This window comes from Danio rerio, chromosome 2, assembly GCF_049306965.1.
Source record: "Danio rerio strain Tuebingen ecotype United States chromosome 2, GRCz12tu, whole genome shotgun sequence".
Taxonomy (NCBI): domain Eukaryota; kingdom Metazoa; phylum Chordata; class Actinopteri; order Cypriniformes; family Danionidae; genus Danio; species Danio rerio.
This window is the reverse complement of record NC_133177.1, coordinates 28,439,063-28,463,922: the sequence shown is the minus strand read 5'-3', so window position 1 is coordinate 28,463,922 and position 24,860 is coordinate 28,439,063. Positions and strand designations below refer to the sequence as shown.

At 36.0% G+C, this 24,860-nt stretch overlaps 3 protein-coding genes and 1 long non-coding RNA gene across 8 annotated transcripts in view; 1 reads left to right on the top strand and 3 right to left on the bottom strand.

Moving 5' to 3' along the window:
• Positions 1-656: 656 nt before the first annotated feature.
• Positions 657-5,532, bottom strand: msl2a (MSL complex subunit 2a). The gene is made up of 2 exons (NM_001163298.1): positions 4,575-5,532; positions 657-3,702 (listed from the first exon to the last, which is right to left on the bottom strand). The coding sequence occupies exons 1-2, from the start codon at positions 4,714-4,716 to the stop codon at positions 2,228-2,230; spliced, it is 1,617 nt and encodes a 538-aa protein (NP_001156770.1). The 5' UTR covers positions 4,717-5,532; the 3' UTR covers positions 657-2,227.
• A 4,517-nt stretch (positions 5,533-10,049) lies between these two features.
• Positions 10,050-21,495, top strand: pccb (propionyl-CoA carboxylase subunit beta). 2 transcript variants are annotated; one of them, NM_212925.1, is given in 16 exon segments: positions 10,054-10,293; positions 10,387-10,506; positions 11,634-11,702; positions 11,792-11,848; positions 11,944-12,057; positions 14,670-14,780; positions 14,872-14,980; positions 16,622-16,742; positions 16,839-16,920; positions 16,998-17,121; positions 17,992-18,099; positions 18,204-18,304; positions 18,382-18,480; positions 20,623-20,722; positions 21,010-21,096; positions 21,345-21,493. In NM_212925.1, coding segments are annotated over 16 exon segments (1,674 nt in total). In that variant the 5' UTR covers positions 10,054-10,062; the 3' UTR covers positions 21,386-21,493.
• LOC141378204 (uncharacterized) lies at positions 18,993-20,713 on the bottom strand. Its single transcript, XR_012392123.1, has 3 exons — positions 20,604-20,713; positions 19,232-19,359; positions 18,993-19,157 (listed from the first exon to the last, which is right to left on the bottom strand). It is a non-coding gene; the product is annotated as an uncharacterized lncRNA (long non-coding RNA).
• Positions 21,011-24,860, bottom strand: part of stag1a (STAG1 cohesin complex component a) — an 89,594-nt gene continuing 85,744 nt past the window's right edge. For 2 of the 4 annotated variants that reach the window (XR_012388540.1, XR_012388542.1), the window contains exons 34-35: positions 22,833-24,611; positions 21,484-22,683 (exon numbers count right to left, since the gene is read on the bottom strand). Coding sequence is in view for 2 of the 4 variants with exons in the window: in NM_001362340.1 (NP_001349269.1) it covers positions 24,588-24,611 (24 nt within the window). In the remaining 2 variants the exon portion in view is untranslated. Of the gene's footprint in view, positions 24,612-24,860 lie in introns of all 4 variants that reach the window. The other 2 variants (NM_001362340.1, XM_068224602.1) reach the window with 2 other exon arrangements.

The window sequence follows — 24,860 nt, the reverse complement described above, 5'->3', positions numbered from 1 at the left end:
GAACTCTTCATTGGGTGTGCAAAAGCAACCTATTGTGGTCTCTTAACGTCAGCACTGCACCTACCCTTATCCTAACCTCGCCTCACGGTAATGAAAAATGTATTATTAATGTACAGCATAGCGAAAATGGCGCTATATGAAAACACTTCTCAGAGCCCCTCTAATGTAACCCCTCTAGGCGTAATCCAACTCACTGCGTAAATCCCTGGTTAATGTGATTTCATCATAGGGCATGTTTTTGAATCAACATCTATCTTGATCCTTGAACAACATTCCAGAATTAAGGGATAAATAAACAATTTGTTAAGTTTAGGCCAACAGTAACCTAAAATACTTCTACATGATTGTTATCCAATTTTGATCTGTAATTCACAGATAGGGTAGGTTTAGGCGTAGGTATTAGATGTGAATTACATTTGTGAACAAAAAGTATGTTTCAGGATGAGCACAGATGTTAATCCAGGATCCGATGCGATACTTGGCAAAATCACACACATCTAAAAATCCCTCCCGTTTGTAGTTCACCGGGGGGAAGCGATACCCAGTACTCGATTCTCATTAGTCAATACTGTGTTGCCCTCTAGCGGAAATGACTGCAAAATACCGTCGTCAAAGACTGAACTTATGATTAATCACACATACAATAAGACACAAGACGCTGTTTTGAAAAACAAGAAATAAAAAACTATAATTTATTTTTGTAGCTTTCTGCAGTTCTCATTATTTCAATGTGGCAGTGAATAAACCAGCAATAAGAGGTTCTCCAGTAATTCAAAAGAAAAATAATAAATCAAGAAACTAAAATCTCAGTTCAAGTAATGACCATTGAAAAGCAAAGGGAGGGGAAAAAAACAACAACGCTACCAAACTATAAAGTTTGAAAATACAACACAATATCCCACTAAGATCCAAGACTCAGCTAAAAAGGTTTTTAATATTTGGTCAAAGCCCTACTGATAGTGTTTTCAAGCATATTTAAGGATACAGATGAAGCACTGCCAACCCTTCTTCATTATATAAGACATGAAACGGCGCAGTGTAACAGTATAGACGTGTTCACTGACCTCTCAACAGGTTTCTAGTTTTGGTCCCTAGAACAGGAATCACAACACAACTGCAAGACAAACACAACTAATTAGAGTCAAGAGGCCTCAGTGGGTGCTAAAAGGTGCTCGGGCAAACATTTAAAGAACATAACATCTTGAAATACTCGTTTACAATTTGCATCAAAACAAATATGATGCTGTTGTGGGAGGGGGAAGGGTTAAAAGATGGTTATCGACCTACCATATTGATTCTCATATTGCTTTAAAAAATTTCACTGCCATGAATACATTCTCAGGCAACACACTGAACACTCTTACATTCACTTGTTTCAGAAATCTGTAGTAGATATTGTGCTGGCGAGACGGCCAGCTCAGTCTGAACTAATAATGAACAACAGGGAGAATAAAAATGTGTACGCAACTCTCAAATGTTGGAGAAACATAGCTGTGGTGGCATTTGTGCTTCGTCATCTTTACAAAACCAATGACAAACGTCTTTCAAAGCTCGAACATGACAAATAAAAATGCACACAGCACTATTTTCCATTCAGAAATTACCGAACAAAGTATTGAACAAAAAATAAAACTATCCTGACAGGACACCTCAGTCCTATATGATCATTATAGGCCTCTAAACCCATTAACACTATTGGGACTAAGTGCTACATTTTCCACCATAAGTAAATTGTGATTTCACCTGACACTGACAATACAGATCGCTGTGAATTTTACCTTCCACAAATGCTTAGAAGCAATATATTCATAAACATTTTTTAAATATTGTCACCACAGAAATGTAAACAAATTAAATTAATTAACATTTGGGTTTATGAGTCAATCTTGTTAGCCATATAGTGATCACACAAATACCTGTGAAACTCATTTTTTAGGTTTGGGTCATTGAACACTTTAAAGAGAAATATCAGATGCTTATCAGATCATTAGTTCATTATGAATTGTATAGAAGCATACAGTTTCTTCCAAAAATAACAAACAAAACGCACAGAATTCCACTTTTTTAGAATTTCAGCTTCACAGTAACTTTCCATTACAGCAGTGTGTACATTTGTGATGGTGTAAGTTCAACATGAAAACTACAGTCAAGAGTTTTGGCAAACATTCTGCTCAACATAACTGTGAATCAACCACGGCTGATGGGGAGATCAGTAGCAGGACAGCCATCAACAGTCAAAATGCATCTTGAGAGCATCTTCAAAACTCTGGTCCTCGTCTGCGCTGGATGCCAGAAAAGAGGCCATCGGGGAGCCTGCGGAAAGGCTGAGAACTCCTGCAGCATTCGTGCCAGTGTTTCTGACCGAAATACTGGTGAGGTTGATGCCGAGAGTGAGCCTGGTCTGTTCCAGGGCTTTTTCGGGGACGGCAAAAGCCTCCAGCTTCTTCTCCCCATTGGCCATGTACGAGTTCTGGCAGCCCCTGCAGATGCAGTCCAAGCAGGCCTTACGGTTGGAGTAGCAGGGACACCGCTGACCCCTGCAGGTAAGAACACTTGGATTCTGAGTGGCTCGTCCACACTTGCAGCCTTTTTTCTCTTGTGTCTTTTTGTATACAACTTTAGGAGGCTGTCCCGGTAACAGGCTAGGCGAGAGCACCCTTTCCTTCGATTTGTTCTTTGCTTTCGGAACGCTCACTTTAGACTTCGCCTGAACTTTCTTATTAATCATGTCTGAGTTTATCTGGATATTTTTTGTTGAATCCAGGACGGTCTTGTTGACCTTTAAAATACCTCCATTGGTGACCATGACCGGTGGTGGTGAGGGCGCTTTGGGTTCAAATGCTGTTTTCGGAGGAGCTGTGGCTGCTACCGATGGCCCTTGGATGAGGCTGGTGATGGGCAGAGGTTGAAGCATCTCGCTGTCGCTTTCAGAGCGAGAGCGCTTTCGGCTCAGGCGCACTTTTCTGTGGGCTGCGGCAAGACACGTCAAGCCTGTCTGAGGTTGCGGTGGGTGTCCTGGTGCAAAGGCCCCACTAGTTTGGGATTGCAATGAATGCTGACACAGCTCTGCTGTTGATTTAGACTGTTCATATGACACCTCCTTGTTTGCAATGTCAAATTTGAGGTCCTCCAGGACATCTGTGCTCTCCTCACTGAGGTGCACAGATTCAGGGCTGTTCTCTGGACTAATGCTGCACTTCACAATGTCAGCGCTGACACTACTCATGTGAAGTTCTGAGCTGGAGCTCAAAGGTTCATCAGCACAGATAGGTTTAGGGGACTCTGGATCAGATGAGGTCTGATCAGAGGGTTTGTCTGAGTCAGTCAGATTGACATCAGCAGAGTTTTGTGAGGACTCTGGGTCAGTTTTCAGTTGGGGATCCTCCAAAGTGTCTTTAACAGGACTGAGTTCTTCTTGTTCCAGATCCACCCCCAGCACCTCCTCCAGCATCTTCTTCACCTCAGGGTACCCTTTGACTTCCAAGACGCTCTGCTCTGTAGTGACCCAGACTGAGACACATTCGCAGAGATTCCTGTAGCAGTCGATCAGAATCTGGAGCTGTCTGTTCTCCTCAAACTGCTCATAGTCTTTACACCAGCTGCAGGATGGCTTCAATGACATTTTCTTGCCTTTACAACCCTTGCATACATAGTGCTGGCAGGAGGAATTTTTGGGAGCAAGTGGATCCTGAAGCAAATTCCCTAAACAGAAAGAAAACAAATTTATTTAGAGCAATAAATCATACCAAAAAAACATTATATCACATTAAGTTCTATTAGGTTCAACCGTGCCTAAGAGAAAATCTTATTCATTTAACCCATAGGGGAATTGACCTTGAATGACATTATTATAAAGACAGGCTCACTGAAAGCTCTGAATAGTTAATCAAGTGTTTACACTGAAGCAATCATGCGGTGTAATTGTAAATTTATGTTTGCCAGTAAAAAATTCCTAGTGAAAAACAACCTTAACTTTTATCTAATTAAATTTCCATAAATCAGGATCAAAACAAGAATAAATAAAACTCACTTTGCAGCATTTCTATTTGATAATGGAAATCTTAATATTCATGGGATAGTATACTACCCCTCATTACTAGTTCGTTGATTCGACTTCTAGCTACTTGTTTTGGTAAATGGTTCTTTCCAAAAAACAACAACAAATACTAAAATAGAGGGCGGGCACTATTGCTGTAGTTAGCTACTCTTGATTGGTTTATTAGTCAAAATACATCACTCGAGGAGCTTCAACAGAGTGGGAGGGGCTTAAGATGTTATTGGCTGCTGTGGCTCTCTGATTGGTAGAATTTTCTGTACAGCATTATGGGTAATGTCGTTTTTCTGCACGAACTTAGTCAATAAACTTAACTGTGTGTTTACTTCTTCAATTGGTTAACAGTCTCAGAGCTCGCAGCAGTTCTGGTTTTTACAGCTTATCAGTTATTTTTTTCTAAATAAATTTCCCCACAACGAATATGCTACGCAGACTGATGAAAACACGATTGTAGCGCTCTTTGTAACGTCATTTACTAGTGCCTATATTCAATACAAAGCAGAGCCATTGTTTCACTCACCACAGACTAAGCAGGACAGAGAGTCCCTAAAGAAAGGAAGGACGTTAAACAGCGCTCCGCACGTCTCCGGGTCCTTCGGGTCGCACTGCACAAGAGAGCGACAGGCCGACACGTACAGCGCGGTGGCGTTTACCGGGTTCATCTTAGCGGCTTCAGTCAATGCAGGACAAAAGGAGAGGACTGATCAGCTACTGAGAGCGACTCTCGGTCAGACCCCCAGTAAATAGGAGCTGTGAGGACACAATCAACCAGGCTTGACCCAACGCTTCAAACAGAGGGTGTAATTTGACATGACTCGCAAGCAGATGAGCGGCTTTGAGTCGTCTGCTTGTTAACATGTCAGATATTTCCTGGATGTTGAGTAGATCTTGCAGAGATGGTCAGTCCGGGAGGAAAATTAGCTGCTCAAGACGACGAGGGGGACTATTTGTCTTCCATGAGAGTCAGATCCAGTTTTCTCAATGTAAAGAGCGATACACTTCTGTGACAAAACACACAGAAACGAAGGACTTGGTGATAAACAGCATTTCAGCGAGCAGCACAGCAGGCCTCGAGCCGCATTTTCGGTGAAACAAGCCTCAGCGTAAAATCAGTCCAAAACAACAGTGTCAAAACAGAAACCGAGTCCCATGCACACGAAGTATAATCCTTGAAATACTCGACTGAGGTTGTTTCTGAAAGCTGTTTTGAACGAACCCCACAATCCGCTTGCCTGCTACTTCGCTAGCTTGCTATTATTGTGTGCACTTTTCTTCGTGTTGTTGAATAAAAGCGATTCTCTCTCTCCCCAGCGAGCGCAACTGTCTTCTGTTTTAGTGAAATGTTTATAAAGCATTCAGCATAATTAACTACGCTTTCAAATATTCATATTACTTTGTCTGTGCTAAGAGCCAGCTTCGTTGCTTATTATTCCTCCGTTAACTTTTGCATCCTGAAAGGAACAATACCAAACAAGAGTAAAAGAGCGGCTGGAATTAAGCGCGAACTCCGGTGATGCTGCCCTCTACAGTGTGGCTGTATAAACCCCACTATACCCAAGCTTTTTTTTTATTGAATTATAACACAATTACATTAAGCCAAAATTCGATTAACAACTTTCTACATTTATAGAACAAGGCACAAATAATAATCAAACCAATAAAATAATTATACAAATAAATGCACTTAAACCATAAAATAAACACACAAACAAAAAGAAAGAAAAAACATGGGTCTTTTATAGGTTAATTTTTCTTCAATAAACTAAAAAGTCTTTTTCCACATTTTAATTTAGCAACTTTAAAGATTTGCAGTATAACCGAAATTGCTTTTGGAAAACTAAAAACAGGGGTTTTGTTTTAAGGCCCTTGCATTCATGAATAGAAAACTTCTCCAAAGTTAGACTATGGTTTAATACAAATTGAATATTAACTTCTTTTCCTAATAAACCACAGAAAATATCATTTTTAAAAAATAGGGAGGACAACTTGAGAAAAACCTTATGAATCAGACCAAAAAGTTCTGCTGTAAACATTCAAAAAATAAATGTGCAGCCGTTTCAATGTCAACCTCACAGAATGTACAATTGCTGTGATCAAAATTAAATCTATGTCTAAGAAACTCTGAAGATTGGTGAATATCCTTGAATATTTCAAAATGTACTTCTTTGGGAGGTTTGAGGAAGGAAAGAAACATTGTTCTTAATTAGAAAATAGAGCTCTTAAATACTACAAGCAACAAATTTTTCCTGTTTTCTTCAAGAATTTGGTCAATATTTTAAAGAAAATTGAATTATCTGAAAATAAGAAAGCAAACAGAACTATTTAATTTTGTAGTTACTTTATTTTGATTTATTCATTTTCCTTCGGTTTAGTCATTTTATTAATCAGGGGTCGCCACAGTGGAATGAACCGCCAACTTATCCAGCATATGTTTGACACAGCGGATGCCCTACCAGCTGCAACCCCAGTACTGGGAAACACCCAAGGGCCACAAAAGGGGGTATGCAGTATATGCAGCGCATTGGAGAATAGGGGCGCCATCTATTTAATATCTTCGTTAAATATTAAAAATAACTACTTTTGTAAAAAATGTTTATTTAGCATTTTATACAATATTATTGTATTTTATTTAATAAAACATAAATCCCCTTACGTTGAAAATTTGTTGCTGGGACATATTCAAACTGATTTGAAGATCAAGTAGACGTAAGCAAAGAACAAAAAGAACAAACAATCCCTTGAAATGAAAACTGACATGACACATTGAATAATAAGATATTGGTAAGCTTAACCCACACTATTAGTACCATACTTTTAATCAACTTCTAGGGCCATATCATACACCCGGCGCAGTGTGGCGCAAGGTGTGACGCAGTAGTCTTTTGGTAGTTTCAGCTTGGTGCAAGAGTCGTTTTGAGGCGTTGCGCTACGCTGTTTAAATAGCAAATGCATTAGCGCTCATTTGTGCGCCCATAGGCGTTCTGGTCTAAAAAGGAAGTCGTTCTGAGGCGGACCGCTGGCGCGTCGCTATTTTGAGAAACTATAATAGATTTTTCATTAGACCAAAACAAACACGGTCTAAACTCCGGCGCAGAGTTGCGCCTCGCTTACACACTGCTTAATACGCACAAGAGAGCAATAGGCAAATATCTTTACATATGAGAAAATGTAAAGGGAATTTACACTGTATTTAAAAGATGATGGTCCAGGATCAACATTAGGGAATTTACACTGTATTTAAATGATGGTGATGGTCCAAGATCAACAACAGTCAATTTACACTGTATTTAAATGATGATGGTCCAGGACCAACATTATAATGAACTTACACTGTAATTTTTACCATTCTTATTTTATTTTATTTTTACCTTTACTTTGTTTGAACAGTAGAGAGAAAAATGTGTGTTGATAATAAAGATGGAAACTATCCGTATGGACCCACGAGGTGGGAACCAAATTCAGATCACCATGATCACCACAGGGACACATGTTAATGCATTAACCACTACACCATTGGTGCTGACAAGATACCAGATTCAAATTATGGTGATGCGCGTAGATCAACATTACTGAATTTACACTAATTAAATGATGATGGTCCAGGATCTACATTAGTGTGAATTTACACTGTATTTAAACGATGAAGGTCCAGGATCAACAATAGTGAATTTAAACTGTATTTCAGAGATGATGGTCCAGGATTAACATTAGTGAATTTTCACTGTATTTAAATGATGATGGTCCAGGATCAACAATAGTGAATTTTCACTGTATTTAAATGATGAAGGTCCAGGATCAACAATAGTGAATTTTCACTGTATTTAAATGATGATGGTCCAGGATCAACATTATAGTAAATGTACACTGTATTTAAATGATGATGGTCCAGGATCAACAATAGTGAATTTTCACTGTATTTAAATGATGATGGTCCAGGATCAACATTATAGTAAATGTACACTGTATTTAAATGATGATGGTCCAGGATCAACAATAGTGAATTTTCACTGTATTTAAATGATGATGGTCCAGGATCAACATTATAGTAAATGTACACTGTATTTAAATGATGATGGTCCAGGATCAACAATAGTGAATTTTCACTGTATTTAAATGATGATGGTCCAGGATCAACATTATAGTAAATGTACACTGTATTTAAATGATGATGGTCCAGGATCAACATTAGTGAATTTTCACTGTATTTAAATGATGATGGTCCAGGATCAACATTAGTAAATTTTCACTGTATTTAAATGATGATGGTCCAGGACCAACATTATAATGAACTCAAACTGTATTTTTCTCCATTCTTCTTCTTATTATTATTATTATTTTTTTAACCTTTAGTTGGACAGTAGAGAGAAAAATGCATGTTGATCAGAGAGATGGAACGAATGAGTATGGACCCACAAGGTGGGAATCAAACTCGGGTCACCATGATCACCACAGGGCCACAGGTTAATCCACTAACCACTACACCATTGGTGCAGTCAAGTTATACGCTTTTAAATTATGGTGATGGGTGAAGATCAACATTAGTGAATTTACACTAATTAAATGATGGTGATGGTCCGGGATCAACAACAAAGAATTTACACTGTATTTAAATGATGATGGTCCAGGATCAACAAAAGTGAATTTACACTGTATTTAAATGATGATGGTCCAGGATCAACATTATAGTAAATGTACACTGTATTTAAATGATGATGGTCCAGGATCAACAATAGTGAATTTACACTGTATTTAAATGATGATGATGATCCAGGATCAACAATAGTGAATTTACACTGTATTTAAATGATGATGGTCCAGGATCAACATTTGTGAATTTTCAATTTATTTAAAAGACTATGGTCCAGGATCAACATTAATGAATTTACACTGTATTTTTTTGCCATTATTATTTTTGGAGAAGTTTTTACCTTTACTTGATAGGATGGTAGAGAGAATAAAGTGTGTTGAGTAGAGAGATGGAAAGGATCAGCATTGGCCCACGAGGTGGAAATCGAACTCAGGTTGCCATGAACACCAGAGTGCCACATGTTAATGCAAATAATAGCATAGCCTACACGCAAAGTCATGATTATTATATGTTCAAACATAAATAAAAGTGATTTTAATTTCTAGCATTTCTAATATTTTTCTTTTTTCCAGAGTAACATCATGTCAGTATGATCCTAAAGTTATTTCAGATCGTGGCCCAGTGTCCTTATCTTATAAATCAGTAAATAATTTGGAAGAATTGCATCGTTGATGCTTACACCAAAAATGGTTACATGAGTCAGATTTTATGAAATTCATTAAAGTACAGATAGATGTTTTCTTTGAAAATAACAAAAATGAAACATCAGCTACTGTAAGATGGGAAGCATTTAGGGCACACATTCGAGGCCAGATAATTAGTTACACAAGTTCAAAAACAAATAAACTTCAATTGGAATTAAATTTATTAGAAAAAGAAATAAAGCTAGTAGAGGAAAAGGTTTATTCAGACATGTCAAATACTATACACCATGAACTGCTTAAACTCAGGGCTCAATACAACAAACTCCATGCAATGAAGGCTGAAAACAGCCTTATTTTATTATTTTTATTTTATTATTTTAAACATTTTATTTGGAGGGAAAATTACCAAAATGTAACGTAATGATTGAAAATGATTGGAGGGAAAATAAAGATATTTAAAATCTCCATACATAACAGAAAAATAAACAATGATAATGCAACAACAATAAAACCTAATGCTAATTCTCAAGCGATTTTCACAACTTCTCGTAACGTCTGGGAATTGTAGTTTATCATTTGACATTAGAGTGGACTACATCTATCAAGTTTGCTCAACTGCTCACATATCTGCAGTGATTGGTTCAGCCCCTCGCCTCCCCTTCGTCAACCGAGTCATGGATTGGCTGTGAATAGCAGGACCTCGCAGTTGATTGGCCGAAGACACCACAGGTTTTCTAACATCATCCTGTCCTGTGTCCTCAGCAAGTGCAGGAGCTATGGCGACCTACAAGTTAATGCGAAGCAGCTTAGGGCTTTTAAACGGTCTAAAATGTCATTTTAAATGTGTGGGTCAAACCCAGTATGGCGTGTTTACTCAGTCGAAAGTGCTGCAGAACGCAAGATGCTATTCCTCAAGCCACATGTCCGTGCAGGAGAGAATTGAGCAGAAACGGCAGGCAGCGCTGACAGGAGGAGGACAGTTGAGAATAGCAGCACAGCACAAACGGGTAAGATTTGTAAAAAGCACAACAGGATGCTACTGACATAAGAAAAAGCTTAGGAGTCTGGAGAAGAACTGTAAAGTTCTGTGCTGTGATCAGGGTAAACTGACAGCGCGCGAGAGAGTGGAGCTCCTGTTGGACGCGGATTCGTTCGTGGAGTATGACATGTTTGTGGAACATCGATGCTCCGACTTTGGCATGGAGGCAGATCAGAATAAGGTAAAGACCTTTTAAATAGGTGCAGATGCAGCAATGTTTTTTTTTCATGGAGAGCCTGCCGAATAAGTTATACTTATATGAAGTAAGTAGTTTTGACCAGGTGGATAAAAGGACTCACTGGAACATTGAGCAAAAGCTGTTTTTATATTCACACATTTAGACTTTCTCCTTAATAATAAAATTCATTAAAATATTATTTGCAAATTCTAAATAGGGACCTCGTACTAGTAGCCAATGCCTATTAAAGGACAAAATTATTCACAGTCAATTAAATAGTGTAAGTGTTCTAAAGTCATTACTTAAATGCAATTTCACACATATCATTTAGATTAGCGTGGCAAAAATATAGGGGCCGATACAATTAATCAATGTGAGAATATAAAACCAACAACAATCATACCTCAATGTGTGGAACTTGGTTGTTGTTAAAAGAAGGGATACAGCTGTGGCCGGAATTTTATGGAGTATTAGTCATATTTATTAAATTACCTATTCAATTGTATTTTATTAACGTCTACACCATATCCCAACCTTAAACCCAACTGTCACAATAAAGAAACTTAATTATACTGATGACTGTTTTTGACTTTGTTTAAAATATGTAAATTTGCTAATGACGTTAAAATAAAAAAGGTTGGTGACAGGCGACAGCTCAATTAAAATAACATGAATTTGCTGGATTTTTAGCAAAACTGTAAACCTTAGCATGAACAATTTTTCACACATGTGGATGATGGAAACTGCTGTAGGACACTCGTTTCCTCTCCGTATGCACCAGACGCCTTCTTATAAACACTCCATGTTACTAGAGAAATATTGTGCAATTCTGAGCGTGCTTTACACAGGTGAGTGTGCTAGACTAACCAACTGTGACACACACTCTTTCCGCATTCTCTTCTGTATGCCCCTGAGACTTTACTACAAACACTCCATTACAAGGAGTCAATAATAGTAATAACAACTGTTCAACTTTTCATGGCATCTATATATTTCTTTTATCCTCATTGATTTGTAAGTTGCTTTGGATAAAAGAGTCTGCTAAATAAACACATGTCAATGTAATGTAACTCATTTAGTCAATAAAAACACACATGACTTTTCTGTGTTCATCATCTCTGTGTGTTCAGTACCCAGGAGACAGCGTAGTAACCGGACAGGGACGGATCAATGGCAGACTGGTCTATGTTTTTAGCCAGGTACGGTAACAGCTTGCAAACCTCTATCTGCAGCGCTGAAATATTTTGTTGATGAACAACTACCTCAGAAATGCTCATCTATTTTACAGGACTTCACAGTGTTTGGAGGCAGTTTATCAGGAGCTCACGCTCAGAAGATATGCAAGGTAAGGCTGGCTGCCTAGTCATTTACATTAAAAACAGATGCGCAATGCTGACAGATTATGGAATTTTTTAACAATTGGTGCAATGAAATTTTCAGATTATGGATCAGGCGATGTTGGTGGGTGCTCCAGTGATTGGTCTCAATGACTCTGGTGGAGCCCGCATTCAGGAAGGTGTCGAGTCTCTTGCAGGATATGCTGATATTTTCTTGGTAAGCTTGAATGGTTACAACCATAAATTTGATATATGCATTTTATGTGCGTAGTTTGTCAAGATACGTTTTAGACAAAATAATAATAATTATAATGTACTAAAAAACAGTGACACTGTTAAAAAAATTGTAAGTATTTGAAAATACTTTAAAATCCAATTTATTTTTGTGGAATCAAAGCCATTTTCAGAATAATTTCTCTAGTCTTCAGCGTCATATGATACATCACTACTGGATCAACCATTACAGTAATCATTTACTATGTTAAATTTGATGCTCAAGAAACATTTATCATTATAAAATATGATAGTTAACATTATAATCAATGTTTGATGAATGGAAAGTAAAAATGTGTCACTTAATTTACAAAATTAGAAAAAAGATTAACAAAAATAATTAAAAAGTAAAATAAAAACTCTTAATGGTCTTTAAAGAAGACTCAATTCAAAATACTTCATTAAAAGCACTTAATTTTTCAAATACAGATTTGTGGATGGGATTTAAAAAATGGGGAACTCTTTGTATATGACTTTGTATATCAAAATACATATCATGTTTTTCCCCTCACAGTTCAGATACAAAAGTCAGCTTGTTACTCAGAGTTATTTTATAAACCTATTATTAAGGATTGCATCCTGGAATTCTGATACCTCTGAATTGTGAGGATAAAAAATAAATAAATAAATAAATAAATAAATAAATATAGATAGATAGACAGACAGACAGACAGATAATCACAGAATTTTAAAAGATTCTGCTTTCTTACAATTTTGTGTTCATAGCTCCCAGGTAAGAGACAGATTTGAAATTCTGAAGACAGTCATACCCATTTCCAAGCATTCCCATTACTTTAAATAAATTGTTTTATCTATTCAGTGGTGAAAACAAGATTCTGTAACTTAAAGCTTTTTTTTAATAGATAAAAATTTTAATTTCCTTTCAAATATTTACTTTTGATCAGTAGTACTACTGGTCAAAAGTTTGGGGTCAATACAATTATTAAATGTTTTAAAGTAAGCTTATCCTGCTCACCAAGGCTGCGTTTATTTCATGAAAAATAAAGTCCAAATTGTGAAATGTTATTGCACTATAAAATAACAAAAGTTATTTTCAAAAGTAGTTTATAATTTCAAATACTCCTTTATTCCAGTGATTTTAATGATGAATTTTGGCTTCATTACTCCTTACATTAATAATTTAATTTGAAACTACATACAATAAGAAATCATTTTTTAAAAATATTTTAATAAATATTTAACAATTCTTTTACATTTAAAGGGGTGGTCCACTACGATATCATATTTTAAACTTTAGTTGATGTGTAATGTAGCTGTGTGAACATAAACAGCATCTCTGAATGTAAAAAGTTCTAAGTTCAATGCAAAGGGAGACACAAAGACAGAAGTGCTTACTGTTCGATAATAATTATGTTTCAGAGAATTATAAAATACACAGCAAGCTTGATTTGACAAAACAGCTTCCAGAATCTCTCCCAGTTCAGTGCTGGATTCGGCTAAAATCTCCTCAAAGCAGAAGCTGTGAACTACAACCTGTATGTGTTTTTATTTGTTAAAATTGATCATGACATGTTCAGTGTCTACTGTTAACAGTAAGCTGTAGCAACGATTTAAACAATGGGAAATGCTGTTTTGCACCTCAAACGATTTAGCTACAAATTCATATTTATCAGTCAAACTGCTGTAAACACACACACACACACACACACACACACACACTTCTCAAACAGCCTCTCTCTCAATGTGTGTGCGCGACTTTGCATTGTTTCTCTTTAGGCAGCTTTTCCATGCATTTTACATCTCAGATAATGAAGCTGCAAAAGATTTGTGGATGATTTATATTACTTACACCTGCATATTCCGGATATACGTGAAAAATGTTGTGTAACACGTTGAGTAAAAAAAAATTCAGGAGAGCTTACCTGACTCGTGGTAGCAGCAGAAAAATAAATCAAGGCTCACACAAGTCTCATCCCACATCTTGTGCTTTATTCTTCTGTCACGATATCTCACAGAAAATAACTTAATTCGAGCATCAGAGAAAAAGAAAGTCCAGCGCACATGCGCTTGTTACAGAAAGTTCACACATTCACACACACACGCAATATCGATCTCTCTTAAAGGAGCCGCACCCCATTTTCACTCGTTACAGACACTTGTCAGATTTTATTTTAGAGAGCAGGCAGGAGGTTGACTGGCTGTTTACACAGCAGAAAAGCATGTGCTTGTATGGGCGTGACGTGGAGCTGATCCGCGAATCGCAGCACATTATGACGATAACCGATCAGAGTCACTTGAGGGCGGGCCTTTCAGAGGAACTAGGAAATATATCAGTCGTTTTCATGTTAGCTGAGTAGCTGTGTATAATTAAAGTTAGACTTATGAAAAAATAACATGATTTCCTTCAAGTGAAACATGAGCACACATTGCTTTTGCATCTTATAAACACAACCAAGCCTTAAAATTACATTCTGGACCACCCCTTTAATAAAAGCCGCCCTGATGAACAGAATCATTTAAAAAAAATGGCCCCAAACGATTGACCGGTAGTGTATGTTTCAGCACTTACTGGAGATGCTCATATTTGTTTTGCAGCGTAATGTGATGGCCTCAGGCGTTGTTCCTCAGATCTCTCTCATCATGGGTCCGTGCGCAGGTGGAGCTGTCTATTCACCTGCTCTCACAGATTTCACTTTCATGGTGAAGGTAAAGCAGTTCTAAGTCTTTCCTGTCACATTCATGTTCCATTATTGTTGTAGGTTGTCAGCTGATGCACATTTTTTACCTGTGTTTGCAGGACACGTCCTACCTTTTTATCACAGGCCCAGATGTGGTAAAGTCTGTTACAAATGAAGATGTTACCCAGGAGGAGCTTGGAGGAGCAAAAACCCACACAGCTGTGTCAGGTACGCCTGTTGGTAGCAGAGCTGGATAATAATGGGTTATATGTAATCAGCAGGGTTCATACAATCATGAAAAACCTGGAAAAGTCATTGAATTTTAACATCGCATTCTCCAGACCTGGAAAAGTTTGGAACAAACAAACCATTTAAGTTTTAGAAAGTTGTGGAAATTTGTTTAACATAAATCTATACTTGCATATTTTTCCAGTAGAAATTAAATTATATTGTTCTATCATAATGCTATTGTTTTGTGTCCAAATTATGCTTAGTTAGTTGTTGCAGCCTCTTTACTTCTCCATTCGTGGCCAATCGCATGTTCTCACATAATTTAGCAAAGTCTTGTGTGAGCATTATCTAAATAAATTTGATTAGTATTATAAATTACATGGATTGTCATGTATTTGACTATATGTTGTAATAAACATGCATTTCTTATTTAATATGAATACATAGACATTACATGAAACATTATGTCATGAATATTTTCCTGCAAGTCTTGGAAAAGTTAAGGAATTTTTGCAGGGAAAATGTGTACAAACCCTGAGTCTGGATTGCGCAAAAAAGTGCTCGTAATTAAACAGCTTTTTTAAATACTAGTAATCCGACTTCTACATTTTATGGATTACATATTATTTATTTACACAATGCCAATAAGTTGTTTTTTCTGTATTTTCTCTTATTCTCTCTCTCAAATTTTTAGATCAAATATTTGATATAGCAGCAATATTACGAATTCTATTTTTTCCAATATTGATTTTTGTAATGTTTTATAATTTACTTGATTTTAAGCTAGGCATATTAATTTTAGTATTTTTAAATGTTACCTGACCACACAAAGCTCCTCAACAGCTCTTCCTTTTGTTTGTAATAAAGAGTGGAATATTTTTTATCCTTTTTATCTGTCGATATGGTACAGGATTATTTCATTTAAATATACGTTACATTAAATGGGGGTTAGAACAAAAGTAATCTAAATGTAATCCAATTACATAACTAGAAATGTGTGATCTATGATTTTACTGACTACTAATTTTGTCATGTAATTCATAAATGCAATTCATGGTAACACTTTATTTTGATGGTCCCTATCGCACATTTTGTTGACTAAAAGTTGCATTATTTTGATGGTCCCTATCGCACATTTTGTTGACTAAAAGTTGCATTGCAACCTTATGCCAATTACTTCTCATTTGAGAATTAGTAGACTGTCTGCTTAATATCTGCTGATACTGCTCCTTCAAGACATTTAACTGACTATATGAAACTTAGCAAGTACTTGTCAACATGTCACTAACTCTAACCACAACCTAAGTCTACCTATAATCTATTTAGAATTAGTTGGCATGTAGATGCAATGCAACAAAATATGGTAAAGGGACCATCAAGTAATACCCAATTCATAAGTAATCCACCTAGATCTGGTTGTTAATCCTGTCTAAGAGTTAAATGATGAGTAAGATTTTAAGTATGTTATTCGATGCAAAAAAAAAAAATCAAAGAAACAAATTTTTTGAACAGAAAATGTTTTGTCAAATATGCTTATTTTCAAACCCCTAGATATATCTGTACATGTTTTATGCCCACTTAAAGCATTTTAAACAGTTTTTATTTGATCTTAAATGTAAATATTCCTCTTTTTTTCAGGTGTTGCTCATCGGGCCTTTGAGAATGACATTGATGCCCTTTTGAACTTGCGAGACTTTTTCAACTTTCTTCCACTTAGTAATAAAGATTCAGCTCCAGTTGTTGAGTGCCATGACCCTCGGTGAGAAGCCACATTTCTATTTTAATTAGTCTTATCACTCGATTTATCTTGACCAAGTTTTTCTATTATTATCCTGTCTTTATTTTTTCCCCTCAGAGACCGGCTGGTTCCTGGTTTGGATACTGTTGTTCCTTTTGAAAGCACAAAGGCCTATGACATGTTGGATATTGTTCATGGTGTACGTAAATTTTACCACAGATGGTTCAGATAGTTAAAAACTCTTCTCACCGTTTCACTCTCATGTCACCCCTTCAGATAGTAGACGAGAGGGAATTCTTTGAAATTATGCCCAACTACGCCAAAAATATTGTGGTGGGGTTTGCCAGGATGAATGGCCGGACGGTGGGCATAGTAGGAAACCAACCAAAAGTGGCGTCTGGTGGGTAACTTTATGATTATACAGTTTTTAAAAAAATCGCATTTACTTTTTATGTGTTTTGATACTTGGCAGGTTTGTTTGATTACAACTCTGGTGTAATTGTTTTCATTAACAAAGTATATTTGTCATCTGAGCCTCTGTGTAGACCAAACAAAGCAAAAACAGAGCATAATGTCCCAAGATGCAGCCATTTTGTTTTTGTTCCCACTAAACAAACCAAGAGAACTAAAACAACTGAGAACACAAACTGAATTATTTTTGGCAATCTTTATGGTGCTACTAAATATTGTAAACCTTCTGCGCATCACATAATCCTGGAAAAAACATTGCTTCCTCAATGTTATAGCACATTTCTGATTTGTTAACTTAAAGGGGTAGTTCACCCAAAAATGAAAAATAACTCTCAAACAATTGGTTCAGAACCTTTGAACTTTTTCTTCTGAACACTAAATAAGATATTTTGAAGAAAGCTGAAAACCTGTAACCAATTACTAGTTTTCAGCTTTCTTCAAAATATGCTCTTTTGTGTTTATCAGAAAAACAAAAAGTCAAATGGGTTTGGAACAAGTGAAGGGAGAGTAAATTGCAGAATTTCTGAACTATCCCTTTAAGACTGGAATAATGGCTATGGCGTTAATTGCTTTACCATTTAGAGAATTAAATGCATGATAACATCAATTAAAATAGGAATATTTGAAGTTGTAATGATGTTTTACAGTATTACTGTTTTACTGTATTATTTATTTAAATTAATGCCACATTTGTTTGCATTATATAATTTTATTTAAAAGCAAACTGCTGTATTTTAATGCATATAATACAGTATGTAAAACATTACATCTTTTTTAAGTTTTTCTTTCTGTATTTCAGGCTGTTTGGACATAAATTCATCTGTTAAAGGTGCTCGCTTTGTACGATTCTGTGACGCCTTCAACATTCCCATCATCACATTTGTGGATGTGCCTGGATTTCTGCCAGGTGTCCAAAGATTTCTTTTTCTAACCTCACCTATGTTTTTAATTTTTTTAATCTATTTACTTTAAAAATAAAATAACTAAAGAATAATAAAATTGTTTCTACAGGCACAGCTCAAGAGTACGGCGGCATCATCAGACATGGAGCCAAGCTGCTGTATGCTTTTGCAGAAGCAACGGTTCCAAAAATCACTGTCATCACTAGGAAGGTAAGAGACAAGATGTTGTGTGTGTGGTTGTTACTGGCTTGTTTGCTGAACCCTGTGTGTATGTGTCTTCACTCCAGGCTTACGGAGGTGCTTATGATGTGATGAGCTCCAAACATTTGAGAGGAGACGTGAACTACGCCTGGCCAACTGCTGAGGTCGCAGTGATGGGTGCAAAGGTAAACTTCTGCACTAAGGAGCTGAAGTGTGTGCGCCACTTACAGTATTGCATTTGATTTATGGGGCTTTCTAGTAAAATTAATTTCTTGGTAAAATTAATTATTGATTCTAATTTGATGTTGACAATAATGTTGTCATATTTCACAATAGGTTACAAGTACATGGATTATATTTTGTGTTGTTTTTCTATCAATCTTGATTTCTCACAATTTGAATGCACAAACACCAACAGTCAACGTCAGGATTTTCATTAAATGTGAATCTAATTTTGGCTTCTTTTCATTATATGTGCATACACACACATACATACATACATACATGCATGCATACATACATACATACATACATGTGTATATATAGATAAACATTTAATATTAATAAAGCACCCAAAAATGAAAAACTTACTACCATTTTATCAAACCATTTACTCACCCTCTAGTGGTTCCAAACCTATAAGATATAAGTTTATTTTTTTGTTGAACACAAAAAAGATAAATTGAGAATGTTGCTAACCAGTAAATACTTTTATTTTAAGTCAGTGGCGTTCGGTTATTATCATTCTTTAATATATGTTCCTTTGTGTTATAATATACCTCCTCTTTGTGAAGGTGAAAAATAGTGGTAATTTCTGTAAATTTCCTTTTTGATGAACTGTTGCTTTTAGAAAATGCTGGTCCTGTAAGCAGAAAGTTAGATGTGAGAGCAGTATATCTATGTACAGGAGCTCAGTGAACGCTGATATTCACTTACACTGCAGTAATGATCAGTATGCTTGGCTCCATCTGGTGTTAATGCTGCTTGTAACCGTCACTCCTGCTCCTTTCATTCCTTTGCTGGAGCTCAGCCTGTAAGTCTGGAAACTGCTGACTCGGGTCATGCTGGTTGTTTAAAATACAAACTGTAAATATTTGGTTGGGTGTCCATTAATGACACTAAAACAACATATTGCTATGCCATGTAAAAAGTACACTTGGTATAAAGTGTATAGTTGACACTAAGCCTTTTTAAAGTATACTTCATGTTCACATATGCTATCAAATAAAGTGATAAATATGTTAATTTAAACATTCTCACTCCCTCACGTAAGCACTTTTCAGTATTGACCTCTATTGTTTTTTTGCTGTCTTCAGTGGTTTGTTTGTTTTCAGTCTCAATTTCTTTTTGAACTGTTAATCAGTGTGGGTCTGCTTCTGTTGACACCTTGTGGACAAAAGAAGTAGTGCACAAAGTAAATGTGTTGTAGATGTGGTCTTAAAATGGTATGTGGCCACTAACATGAGCATAAAGATCAAATTGATCAAAAATGACAAAACAAGTTTAACAAAAATTATATTACAATTAAATTTAAAGTTTCTAAAAATTAAAAATGTTTCATGGTGGATCATGGCACAACTATTTTCAACTTTGCTAATTAAATAGTTCTTGACCAGCGTATTAGATTTGTAAAGTATCATGGCACATGTAATGATGCTATAAAGTCGCCCTTGCTATCACTGGAATAAATAACATATTCAAATATATTGAATAAAGTTATTTAAAATTATAAAAACATTTTAAAATATTATTATTTTTTGGTTAATGTATTTTGGAATCATGTGTTTGATAAATGCAGCCTAGGTAAACATTTAAAAAAAAAAATAAAAAAACTATGTAATTGAATGTGTATTTTAAAATATTAGAAATTATAGTTAATATTTAGTATTTATTATTATCATTATTATTCTAAAGGATCGCGTCACTATAATGATGCTGAAAATTCATCTTTGCTATCACTGGAATAAATAACATTTTAAAATATATTGAAGTAAAAAAGTTATTTAAACTTCTAAAATTATTTCACAATATAATTTCCTTTTTTGGTAATGTATCTTGCAATCATGCATTGTTAATAAATGCAGCTTGGGTGAGCATAATCACTCAAAAATAAAATGAAATAATTAAACTAACATTTGAATAAAAACAATTATCATTTAAATGATATTTTAACATTTTGGAAATTATATTGAATTAGTTAATATTTAGTGTTCATTATTATCATTATTACATATTAAAACATTTTTATAAATTCAAAAACAGGACAAATCCTGTAAACTGGCCAAAGAGTGAAAAACTTTAAAGCTGCCTTTTTTCCCTTCTTCAAGGGTGCTGTTCAAATCATCTTCAGAGGAAAGCAGAACCAAGCGGAGGCTGAAGCTGAATATGTGGAGAAGTTTGCCAATCCCTTCCCTGCTGCTGTCAGAGGTGCACAAAAACACACATTCATCATTACAGCTCTTTCTCAACAAGTTCGCCGATGTCTGTTCTCTCTAAATCAACGGTCTCAAATGCAGTTTTTGGAGGGCAGCAGCTCTGCATAGTTTAGCTCCAACCAGCTCCAACTCACACCTGCTTAATAGTAGTCTTGAACACTTTGATTAGTTAGATCAGCTGTGTCTGATTAGGGTTGGAGCAAAACTATGCAGAGCTGTGGCCCTCCGGGAATCGAGTTTGAGAACTATGCTCTAAATATTGTTTCATGTGTTTCGCAGGCTTTGTGGATGACATCATTCAGCCCTCCACCACCCGCAGGAGGATATGCAGAGACCTGGAGGTCCTGGCCAGCAAGAAACAGACCAACCCCTGGAAGAAACATGCTAACATTCCCTTGTAAATCTCACTAGAACACTAGCTTTAGAGCAGGGGTGCCCAAACTCAGTCCTGGAGGACCGATGTCCTGCAGAGTTTAGTTCCAACCCCAATTAGACACAACTGAATCAGCTAATCAAGCTCTTTCTAGGTATACTAGAAACTTCCAGGCAGGTGTGTTGAAAGAAGGTGGAGCTAAACTATGCTGGACACCGGCCCTCTAGGATCGAGTTTGGGCACCCCTGCTTTAGAGCATTTCACAACAGCATCTGTGGTTAGACTAGAGAAAACATCATGATTTCACATGGTTCCTTGTGCCTTATTCCCGTCCGTATGCATTATTTAAACATTCTCCAATCAATAAAACACTCCCACGGTTCATGATTACACATTTAATTTTTTGTCTTTTTCTGAAAAAGTGAGTCGTCCATAAGTTCACCGAAGAAAAGTTTTAGAACAGTTTTCCATTAAAAGGGAAAGTGGTACATCATTTCTAGGTTGTACAAAAAGAAAACCCATTTCATATTGAAAATGTACAATTTACAGGAACACTAGCAAAACTAAGCGAGGCTCGGGATGGGAAGTCAAGAGCATCATGGGAAACTTGTGTTGTCGACGGTGTAACGTTTCACTTTTGAAGAGCACAGGACCATAGAGCACTGAAACGGGCCTCTGCAGTTTGATCCACACAAAAACACCCTGCTGTTTAGACGTTTCACACAAATAAACCTCACCTTATTAGAACTAAATCTACTGGAAATCAAATACTGACCATTCAAATGTTTCTGCAAGCCAAAATTACACAACATGTAATGGAACGCACCTTCGGGACAATTGTGTCATTGAGATTTTTGGCTCTCTATCTCATTTCTGACAATAATCACTGCATTTTTAAAGGCCTGTTCACACCACGAACCACAACTATGAAGATAACAATAAAAATATAGTAGTGTCCATGAATAAATCTTTTTAAAGTTTGCAAATATAGTGTTTCCATCTAGTTGTTAGAGCAGCTGACTGTAGTAGTGTTGGTGACCCAGTAACCAGTGGTAAACAAGCCAAGCATAATGGAGCCGGCTGATTAGTGTATATTCGGCAAATGTGTTTCCATCTCCCATTATCCGTATTAAACCTTGTTTTCTGCAGTCCAAAAACCATATCAATTGATTTTGTGAATTAAGCGATTTTTATTTAAAATGTGCCGTTTCCATCATTGTTTCTCAAGATACTTCAAAATAATACAGGGTGATGAAAACCCAGCAACTGATTCATGATAACGTTTTGTCTATTAACTTGCGTGTTTCAGCAAAGCAATGTAAACTTTAAACTGCTTTATAAGAGCCGACACCATTTTTGTTGGAAATAGTTTTCTTTTATGGATTTTAGAAAGTCACAATTTTGCCATTTCTAAATTTAAGGCCCTAAAAAAATTAATAGTTTATCAATAATAGTTACAAATACAAATACTTTAAATTTTAAAGAAATATGTCTAAAGTTTCTTAAATCAAGACATTTTCATGGGAACAAAAAAATAAATAAATGCTGTTAAAAGCCTAAAAGTCTTGCTTCCAGTAAAACTGATTAATGAAATGGTTACAATAAGAACACATATCTGTTAATGAAATTTAGTTGATTTTCTAAGCTTACTAACAGATATGTGTCTTATTTTAACCATTTCATTAATCAGTTTTACTGGAAAAAATGACAAGAATCTTTACATGTAGACATTTTTAATGGAAACGTGTCAAAAATACTTAATAAAAACATGGTAAAAGTCATTTCCTTTTTTAGTGTATAGAATCAGAGTTAGTCTTTATATGTAAAAATAGTGATGTGAACTGAAGCTTTCTAAACCAGTGAACCATTCGACTCGGAAAAAGATTTGTAACTCGAAGCTTTCTAAATCAGAGCTCGACGAGGACCTCTGCTGGTTAAAGTTTGGGAAAGCACTGTGTTGCAAAAATGTCAAATGTTCACAACTGACCAACTCATTCACGTGTAATACAACAGTAGTATAAACAAATTACTCAGATACTATAGTTTTTTTTTTACATATAAGTTATTTACATTACACCACAGATGACTGTATTTAAATCCAAGGTATTCAAAAGTATTTATGTTTATCATGTTAACATTAACTCATTCCCAAGGGAGATCGAACCGGCGATTCCTGTATGGGAGGCCAATGCTGTAAGGAGGAGGCTGTCAGAGTGATGCTTATAGACTGCTACTACTATACTACAATATGCAGTGGCCTTCTTTAAAAATAGTTGTAAATAATACACTTTAGTATTGTCCAAAAGCTTTTTACTATAAATTACTATTGTATTTTAGTTGAATAACTGCAGTGCTTTGAAACAGTAGAAATGTATGTAATCGGTGCCTAATCTCTCGCTATACACTTTACTAACCCACGAGGGTGTTAATACTTTTGAATTAAAATTCGAAGCATAAACCTGGGTATAGGTGAAAATGAAGTTTCGGACACCACTGATCACATGATTATGGCAAAACGAATCAAGCTTCGATACACTGCTTCACTGCGAGATGTATAATGTTTTTGATACATGCTTCAAAGCCTCGGTCCACAACGTCACGTCAGTATGTAAAAAAAAAAATTCAAAAGTAACAGATCTGTACATAGTAGTGTTTTTTTATATGAAGTGTTGCTAATACAGCTGATACATACCTCGGAGAACATACTGCGTTCCCTTCGGATTTAATATACAATATTCTTTAATTTGTCTTCTAAAAAGTAGTAAATTGCTCTTCATAAAACCTGTATCAATCTCTGTTTTAATCCCTCACTTGCTAGAATAAAATAGCTTTGAGGCAATTACAACAATATTGTTTGTCTTCTATATTCATAACAGCTGATGTGACGTGCCTGCTATTGTCTTATGCTTAACTATTTTTAAACCCTTATATTTATTATTATCATCATAATTATCATCTGTGGTGTGAACAGGCCCCAACACTTACCAAACGTAACACACTTAACCAGAATTATGGCTATTGAATACTACTGGGCGTTGTGTAAATTTAGACCATCTGAAGATCGATCGACATTTACTACTGGTGGTTTTGTTGGACATAGTTAAAGCGACGACTTCATAATCTAACTGTACAGGGCTTCTACATAGTAGGATGGATAAACACAAATATGTACATCTTAAACATATGGGAGCGTACATTCTTACATCATAAATCTGTACCACGACGTAAATCCCATTCAGTGCCATTCAGATAAGCTGATGAAGACGGAACATTTTACCATACGTGACTTGATGGGACTGCATCTGGGTGGGGAAAAAACTCCTTTGATGTGGTGCTTGATGAAAGAGGATAATTGAGAGTTTGTGGAGAGTTTAATCCAGAGTCACTGAACCTGGACATCAGTGCTTCCTCCTCTTTGTGAATGTCTCTTCAGCCCTTGCTTTAATCAAACCAAATGCTCCTCTCTTCCATTTGTTGTGGCACCTCAGAACATGGGCATCGTGAATCCCTGAGAAAAAAAAACAAAAACAATTACAGGTGATTCACTTTTAGGAACTTGTAGCTGCATTTAATTCTCGATTAAAACCCAACTATGATTTATCAGATGAATGTGATTTGAGAGGAGAGTTTTGGAAAGCTTCTTGTTAGCAGGGCTGAAAAATTTGATGATTATGAATCTATTTGACTAATTCCCACTAACAATGTGTCTATCCATTCATTTTTATGCACATTCTGGTGTATCGCATAAAAATGCTTA

Bases quoted from the DNA above. Each gene is read 5' to 3' on its own strand.
- msl2a (NM_001163298.1), bottom strand. From the start codon at position 4,716: ATGAACCCGGTAAACGCCACCGCGCTGTACGTGTCGGCCTGTCGCTCT. The intron at 3,703-4,574 runs GTGAGTGAAACA...CTTTCTGTTTAG, and splicing joins TCTGTCCTGCTTAGTCTGTG to GGAATTTGCTTCAGGATCCA.
- pccb (XM_005163372.6), top strand. From the start codon at position 10,063: ATGGCGACCTACAAGTTAATGCGAAGCAGCTTAGGGCTTTTAAACGGT. The intron at 10,507-11,633 runs GTAAAGACCTTT...CTGTGTGTTCAG, and splicing joins TGGAGGCAGATCAGAATAAG to TACCCAGGAGACAGCGTAGT. The intron at 12,058-14,669 runs GTAAGCTTGAAT...TTTGTTTTGCAG, and splicing joins GATATGCTGATATTTTCTTG to CGTAATGTGATGGCCTCAGG.